Here is an 8447-nt window from a genome sequence, read left to right on the forward strand (position 1 = left end):
AACAATCGTGGCAAAATTTAGTAATAAAAAATTCGAAATTAAATAGAAATAACCGAACTAACAAAAAAAGATAATAACTTATGGTAAAAAAATATAAAATTGAGTGATATTTTTATTAATTTAGTGCTTAAAAAAATAAAAAAATAAAAAAATAAAAAAATAAAAAAAAAACCCGGCCGAGATGATTGATTGCAGTTGCCGAATGAAGCAAAACACGAGCATCACGTGCTCATGGTCATGAGCTAACTAACAGTGCCATAGACGCAACAGCGAGCACGTGCCTGGATCACCCGCTTCGTTCTTCTGTCGCGCCTCTCTTCAACGTTCTCCCAAGCTTACCATTGTCCACTTATTTATCTAAACTCCCATTTCATTTCCCAACTTCTACTATACATTTTCTGTTGATCCACCGTCGCCAGTGAGCTTTCCGGTCCGTTTTCTCTCTTCTACTACTCATCATTTACGCTTCTATTTTTCTCTTCTGGATCTGTTTTTCACTTCTCTTCGATTTGAATTTCTGCTTTCCTCTCTTACATTACATGTATTCGTCCCGCTTTTACTCATAATCCTCCAAGTATCGCGGTTGCCGATCTCTTCGGAGCTTAATTTCTGCGTGTTGAGAGATTTTTTTTTGGATTGAACATCATGTTTATCGGCATTTGATTTGCTGATCTGCTGGATTTGGTGGTTGTTTGTGTTTTCTAAGGCATTAAGCTTATGAATGTGTTTGGTCAAATTGCGAGGGTTTAACTCTGTCCTGTTTTAGTTAGGCTGTACTTGTTTCGAGGCGTTGTACGTTATTCTTTTCTTCTTCTGTTTAGTTCATTTGATTATTATTTAATTTCTTGGATCTCCTTCCGTTTTCGGAGATAGATTTGTTGAGTAATGTAAAGATTGAATGCAGTACTGTTTGATTCTGCGAACGTTATTCCCCTTTTTGTCCTCCTCGCTGTTCGTCCACCTTAGATCGCCATGGTTTCTGAACAGTTGTCTTTTATANTTTTTTTTTTTTTTTTTTTTTTTTTTTTTTTTTTTTTTTTGTGGAAATGTTTATAAGCGAGGAATCGTGTAATAGCTAATTAGATAATCGGCTTCTGTGATGCGGGGAGATGTATTGGGGAAGTTCATTTATCTAAATCTACCTGTCTTGCTAATTGTGTCCGTGAATTTTTGTTGTAATTTCATTTCAGTCATTGTTTTCGAAAAGAATTATATATATATAAAGATCTGATAACGAAAGGTATGATGAAACATAGTTCCTTTGCGCAGGTTCCCTTGACGCTCACCATGGCAACCGGACAAATATTTTCTCGTACGACGCAAGCACTATTCTACAACTACAAGCAACTACCCATCCAACGGATGCTTGACTTCGACTTCCTCTGCGGTGTGTATCAAGTCTTATAGTTTCCCATCAGTAGTATAGAACTAAAATTTCTGAAGTTTCTTTTTGTTGGTTGTGAATTGTGGTTATTTGCATTCTTAACCTTCCATTTTGACTTAATTATTCAGGGAGGGAAACGCCGTCAGTTGCTGGAATCATCAATCCTGGTTCCGAGGGATTTCAGAAACTCTTTTTTGGTCAAGAGGAAATTGCCATCCCTGTGCATTCTACGTGCGTAATAAACTTACCCATTCTCTTCTATTTACTATGGTTTTTCATATCTCACCTTTATTGACATCTAATTCTGGATACGAATTTAAAACCATTGTTCAATGACTTTCTTAACGGCTTTTAGTTCCAGAAGCCTCTTGTAAATTTTGCTATTCTAACTTGTGTTTTTTTACAATACCATTTCATTACATTATCTTTGAAATTCAATTACTAGTTTGAAATGGTAGGTTTTAATCTTCTTTAACTTGATTGAGTATCATTGGCCAATATTGTTTTTTTTTTTTTTAAAATTATTTATTTATTATTATTTTTTTTTTTTAACAAGCAGATTAACTTCTCAATTCTTTTTTTTCTAATACATTTTCAGAATTGAAGCAGCTTGTGCAGCACATCCCACAGCCGATGTCTTTATCAACTTTGCATCCTTCAGAAGGTTAGTGTTCGTTGTTGCAATTTTATTTTGAGAGAACAAGAGCTTTCTGTTTCCAGTCATAACTAGTTTATGCTGCCGTATGTGCAGTGCTGCTGCATCATCAATGTCTGCTTTGAAACAGCCTACCATCAGAGTTATAGCTATCATAGCTGAAGGTGTTCCAGAGTCGGACACTAAACAGTTGATTGCATATGCACGGGCTAACAATAAGGTGAGAAGACTTGATGTTTTTAGTAAAACTGACCTTCTAGCTTTAGTAACGCCCAGAATATATACTTGCAATCTTATGTATGTCAAGCAGAAAGGCACATACATACTCCAAATGACTAGTGAACTGAAATACATCATAAATGGAATAAAATCTACAAGTGGACGGGTTCATTAATGAAATTGAACATTTTCTCTCTGCTTAATTTAAATGCAGGTAGTTATAGGCCCAGCTACTGTTGGTGGTATTCAAGCTGGAGCGTTTAAGATCGGTGACACTGCCGGAACAATTGACAATATAATACAGTGCAAGCTGTACAGGCCGGGATCTGTGGGCTTTGTCTCTAAATCAGTATGTGATTGTTGCTGAACTCTTCGTCTAATATTTCCCTTTACTTTTTTCATTAACTTAGTTATTTCGATCAAATGTGTGCATTTATGCATTGCAAAGATTGTTTGATAGATTTATAATGCACCACTAATTCATGTTTGCATTCCCGATTTTATTTCAATGTTTCTGATAATGTCATGCATCCTGGCTAATTAATTAATATGCAATTTGCTGTCTGGCTTTCTCAAAATGCCAAAAATCGAGTGCCACGCTCTAAATTAGCGATTTACTGAGAAGTGATACGAGTATGATAATGTTATATGGTATCACAGGGTGGAATGTCCAATGAGATGTACAATACTATTGCCCGTGTTACAGATGGAATTTATGAAGGTAAACTTCCTAAGTTTTAACTGATCTTAGTCTAGGACAGTTTTGAAATATTCAATCTGATACGTGATTCATATTCTTTAATTGCACAGGTATTGCAATTGGAGGTGATGTGTTTCCTGGTTCCACTCTTTCTGACCATATTTTGCGGTTTAACAACATCCCACAGGTCTTGTGATTAACACATTCTGTATTGTTTGTTGCTTTTTTCAGCTTTATTTCTGGTCTGAAAATCCGATCAAGTAGATGAACTAGCAACTCTTTGTGCATGCCAGAAGTCATTAGTCTTTTAAGGTCCTTAGCCCCAGAAGGACCACTTCCTCAACCCACGCCCCGCCCCCAAACACACACATGCGCACAAAAGCAATACTTGGTTTAACTATAGTGCATGTTGCCTCCTTATTGTGGCTGGCAGTGATGATAACACTTTAATGAAGTCATTACTAAATTGGATCCTTGTTCTTTGAATATAATATGCTTTTCGTTTTGCTCTTTTTTAGGTTAAGATGATGGTTGTACTTGGTGAACTTGGTGGTCGGGATGAGTACTCTTTAGTTGAAGCCATGAAACAAGGAAAAGTTAACAAACCAGTGGTTGCTTGGGTTAGCGGTACTTGTGCTACACTATTTAAATCTGAAGTTCAATTTGGTCATGCTGTAAGTTACACTGGACTCGTCCTGCTTACGATATTGTTATTTTATTAATAGGATTTATAGACACATTATTTACTCCTTGACCTTCTCTGACGTTGACTACAGGGGGCAAAAAGTGGTGGTGAGTTGGAGTCTGCTCAAGCCAAAAATCAGGCTCTAAGGGATGCTGGAGCAATTGTTCCTACGTCATATGAAGCCCTCGAAGATGCAATTAAGGAAACATTTGGAAAATTGGTAATTTCATTTATTATGCGACTTCTATCTATGACTGCCAAATAATTTAATTGTTCCATCTGATTTTATGCCTAGGTCGAAGAGGGGAAAATTACTCCAGTAAAGGAAGTGAAGCCTCCACAAATTCCTGAAGATCTTAACTCAGCAATTAAGAGTGGAAAAGTCCGGGCCCCAACCCATATTATTTCCACCATTTCTGATGACAGAGGTTTGTTTTAACCTAGCCCAAAATTTTCTTTCAGCACTTTTTGGGGTTTAATAGCATTAAATAAGTTTGTTATAATTGGGTTTGGAAAAAAAAAAAATTAAAATAGGTGAGGAGCCCAGCTATGCTGGAATTCCAATGTCTTCCATTGTGGAGCAAGGCTATGGTGTTGGGGATGTTATTTCACTATTATGGTTCAAGCGCAGCCTTCCTCGGTACTGTACACATTTTATTGAGGTAGGTAACTTGCAGTATGGAACTGAGTATCTCTTACTGGTTGCTTAATTATAGTTTTGCTTCTTCACTTTCACGAACACTCAAGGGGGAAGTTGAAATTATAGTCTTGGATCCAGGCTTGACTAGTCTCATGCCCTTTTCAGATATGTATCATGCTCTGTGCTGACCATGGTCCTTGTGTATCTGGAGCGCACAACACAATAGTAACAGCTAGGGCTGGAAAAGACCTCGTGTCCAGCCTTGTCTCAGGTTATAATTTTGGTTTATTTGGACAGGCATGTTTTTAGTCTATTTTTTATTTGCCTAATCAATGACGGACAATGGCATTCTGAAATAGGTTTGCTTACTATTGGCCCACGATTTGGTGGTGCCATTGATGATGCTGCTCGGTATTTCAAGGATGCATATGACAGAGTGAGATTTTTTCATTGCTAAAATGTTGAATGAAGTGGGTGCTTTCTGGGTCCTTTTTTCTCTAAGCCTTTATGTTGTTTCCTGTCTTCTACAGAATCTTACACCTTATGAATTTGTTGAAAGCATGAAAAAGAAAGGGATTCGTGTGCCTGGAATTGGCCACAGGTATTTGACAATATTCTTTCAAATTGTTGAGGATTGTTGGGAGGGAGTCCCAGCTAATTAAGGGGATGATCATGGATTTATAACCAAAGAATACATCAAAAAGCTATGAGAGCTTAATATCCTACCATTGTGGAGAGTCCTCATTCCTAACACAAACAACATGGCTTTATAACATCTTTTAGGTTGTTTTCAGTTTGGATTGTTGATTGGTAATTCAAATGCTTAATCGATGGTTTGATTTTCGTGGAATAAGGATCAAGAGAGGCGACAACAGGGATAAGAGAGTGGAGCTACTGCAGCGGTTTGCACGGACTCATTTCCCATCTGTGAAGTACATGGAGTATGCTGTGGAAGTCGAAACTTACACTCTCTCAAAGGCAAACAACTTGGTTCTTAATGTAGATGGTGCAATTGGATCCCTTTTCTTGGATCTTCTCGCTGGTAGTGGAATGTTCAGCAAACAAGAGATCGATGAGATCGTCCAGATTGGCTATTTGAACGGCCTGTTCGTGCTGGCTCGATCCATCGGTCTAATTGGGTGAGTGGTCACTACTCTAAAAACCATTGTTATCCATCCTTTTCTGCTTACTTTTAAAGTATTTGGATCCTTTAAGCTGATCGCTTTGTTGCTACAATTGAAATTTCCAGACATACATTTGATCAGAAGAGATTGAAACAGCCACTTTACCGCCACCCATGGGAAGATGTTCTCTACACCAAATGATGAAATTACAAATACCGATCTAAACAAGTATGTTTCCTTGCAATATTATTTTTGGTGGAATCTTTCTTTTCTTCTTCTTACCCTCCCCTCCTTAGATCACTGTTTGTAATGCAATGCCTTAGTTTCTTTAAGTTTCATTAAGGTTGACTAGTCCATAAAAGGGAAAAATTGTAGTTCAATTTGAAATAAAAAAATTATGGTGTCCATCTGCTACTACCCTGATGTATAATTATCTCTCTAGACCATTAAAAGTAATGGAATTCTGGCATGAATTNAAAAAAATTATGGTGTCCATCTGCTACTACCCTGATGTATAATCATCTCTCTAGACCATTAAAAGTAATGGAATTCTGGCATGAATATTTGGTTTTCCATTGATGAAATGATCGTTTCTTCTACCAGTTCATAACTAGTCAATATTTTGCTGCTGCTACTTTTTTTTTTCTTTACATATATTTTAATTTTCGGATTGAAAAAATGATAAAATCTCAAAGGTTAAAATTCCACTTTGGTTCATGTACTAGTTAGGTACAAGGTTTGAGAGTGGTTGTTTTTTGGTGCCAATTTCATGGGATTCAATATTGGAAGCTGATTGCTCTAAAGTAGGAAGTTTGAAAATTAATGGAAGTTCGTTGGTTATTGTTTCATGGAAGAAAAAGAAGAAATTAAAGCCCACGACGTACAATTCAACTTTTATTTATTTATTTATTTTTGTTGTAATCAATTTGGCTAAATATATATATATATATATATATATATATATATAAATGTGGGTGCTGTGTCTTTGTTTGCAAGTTGCAAAATTGGAATGCGGTGCACGCTGTGGAGTCATGTTTTGCACGCAACCAATGTTCAGCTTTGAAAGAAACAAAGAAGAAAATTCCATAATTACCCATTCTTCAATGGTGAAGAAAAAGCCTTCGCATCTTGCCTCAAAAAGCATCTTAACATTTTTCCTTAAAAATGTTAAAATTACCAAACACACCCTAATTTTTTAAAAAGNTTCCTTAAAAATGTTAAAATTACCAAACACACCCTAATTTTTTTAAAAAATAAATGAGTTAAATATTTCATTTCGGCTCCAAAATATAGCATGTAGGCTCTTATTTGTCCATTTTCNAAGATAAATGAGTTAAATATTTCATTTCGGCTCCAAAATATAGCACGTAGGCTCTTATTTGTCCATTTTATTTAAATTTGTAGGTTAGATTATGTAGGGGCATGATGGGCATTTACTCAAGCTATCAACTGGTACTAAATAATATTGTTCCAAGTGTCATACATCATCCTCCCGTCACTTAATTTCATTAAATAATATATTTTAATTTCTTTAAGAAAACGATAAATAAAATATAATTGGCAGACAGAAAAGAAAGTTTCGAGGTTCAAGACGGGCCGTGAGTTTGGTTCAAATGTGGTAAAAACAAAGTCAAACACTTCAAAAGATTAGTTTTTATTTATTTATTTATTTTTTTTTAAATATAAATAATAATAATAAGAAAAACTGAAAAGTATTGTCTTCATAAAGAAGCAAAGTGCAGCTTTATCATTTCCTCTATTTTTGGTATATTTCTCTTCCAAATCCTTTCAAACCCCTGCAAATTTTAAGGTAAAAAGGAAAAAGACAAATAAAATAAATAATAACTTTTTTTTATTAATGCATCAACCAATAGCAACTTGAACAAACTTTTTTTTATTTATTATTTAATGAGTACGTATATCTGACTTTTCTATCAAATTATTGTCGTATTAAGTTAAGCTACCTTAAATTATTGAGCTCGATAATTAAAAAGTGCATTAATTGGGCACACAATACATGAACCAATAGCAATTTAAGCCAACTTTTTTTTTTTTTAAATTTTGAAAAAAAAAAAACAACAACCAACCATTAAAATTACAACATCAATCCTAGTTGGGAATCTAAGTAGCCATAGAAGATAGGTAAAATAAAAGACATGAATTCCTGATCATCCACAACCAGATACCTCTTCAATTCTTACTTCATCCCAATTGTCAAACTCATTATTAAGAGATGGCTTTTATAGAGAGCTAATCTACTACCCTTTTAATTCCTTCGTGTTTGGTATGATTCCTTAAATAACCCTCAATCGACTCTATTATCTTAACATGTAGGTCACTCTCTAATTAAATGGCTATTCCCCTACTGACATTCTAAACATTTGACTGTATGACCTGAAGCCTTCTCGTAAACATTCAAATTGAGAGGAACTAAAATAGAAGAAGACCACGTGGAAATAGTTTTTTTTTATAATTTGTTTAATTGAAAAAAAAAAAACAAAGAGAGAGAAAAATAGGAACTTTTTGGAAATTCCGACCAGAGAGAGAAATTCGGGGCCGTAATAATAAAAATAAAAAGTGAAAAATTGGAGGTGTGTGATTCGCCACGACCGGCCACTCGCTATTATATATTTTATTGAAACGAAATTATTATTGTTTTTTTTTTTTCTTTCTTTTTAAAGTAGAATGACTAAAGTGAAATTTCCAAATATATATATATATAAAAGAAAAATAAGCTCCATTTCCATTTTTTTTCAGTTGGGATTATTTTTATTTTTAAAAAAGGAGGCGGAGCTCTGGAGGAAGGCTAAAGTAAAAGGGAGAGAAGGTTCTTGACCCATCAGGAGGAAACCCTTCATTCTATCAATTCAGTCTCAGCGATTGACTCGGCCACCAGTAAGAACATGGGGGATTGGATTGGATTGGATTGTATTGGATTGGATTGGGTATCTAGTTTTTGTTCTTAGAGGTCCTTAATCCCTGGGTTCAACGGAATTGGTTGATTTTCGTTTTCCTTTTTTTTTTTTTTTTTTTTTTTTTT

The 8447-nt window shown here is 35.0% G+C and overlaps 2 protein-coding genes across 3 annotated transcripts in view; both read left to right on the forward strand.

Moving 5' to 3' along the window:
- The first annotated feature begins 317 nt into the window (after positions 1-317).
- Positions 318-5880, forward strand: LOC111779264 (ATP-citrate synthase beta chain protein 2). The gene is made up of 17 exons (XM_023659382.1): positions 318-430; positions 1270-1387; positions 1513-1615; positions 1983-2048; positions 2136-2259; positions 2473-2607; positions 2919-2979; positions 3069-3145; positions 3477-3632; positions 3735-3863; positions 3939-4071; positions 4178-4305; positions 4449-4554; positions 4643-4719; positions 4814-4884; positions 5138-5422; positions 5533-5880. Exons 2-17 carry the CDS (start codon positions 1288-1290, stop codon positions 5606-5608), a joined length of 1827 nt encoding a protein of 608 aa, XP_023515150.1. The 5' UTR covers positions 318-430; positions 1270-1287; the 3' UTR covers positions 5609-5880.
- Positions 5881-8159: 2279 nt separating this feature from the next.
- The window catches only part of LOC111778099, a 4017-nt gene continuing 3729 nt past the window's right edge, over positions 8160-8447 (forward strand). For both annotated transcript variants that reach the window (XM_023657748.1, XM_023657749.1), the window contains exon 1: positions 8160-8302. The gene's annotated coding sequence lies outside the window, so the exon portion shown is untranslated. The remainder of the gene's footprint in view (positions 8303-8447) is intronic.

This window comes from Cucurbita pepo, chromosome LG17 (genome assembly GCF_002806865.2).
Source record: "Cucurbita pepo subsp. pepo cultivar mu-cu-16 chromosome LG17, ASM280686v2, whole genome shotgun sequence".
NCBI classification, from domain to species: domain Eukaryota; kingdom Viridiplantae; phylum Streptophyta; class Magnoliopsida; order Cucurbitales; family Cucurbitaceae; genus Cucurbita; species Cucurbita pepo.

Excerpts from the sequence above, each read along its gene's own strand:
- LOC111779264 (XM_023659382.1), top strand. The coding sequence starts at position 1,288 with ATGGCAACCGGACAAATATTTTCTCGTACGACGCAAGCACTATTCTAC. Across the intron at positions 2,980-3,068 it reads TACAGATGGAATTTATGAAG|GTATTGCAATTGGAGGTGAT; the intron begins GTAAACTTCCTA and ends TTAATTGCACAG. Across the intron at positions 4,885-5,137 it reads GTGCCTGGAATTGGCCACAG|GATCAAGAGAGGCGACAACA; the intron begins GTATTTGACAAT and ends TCGTGGAATAAG.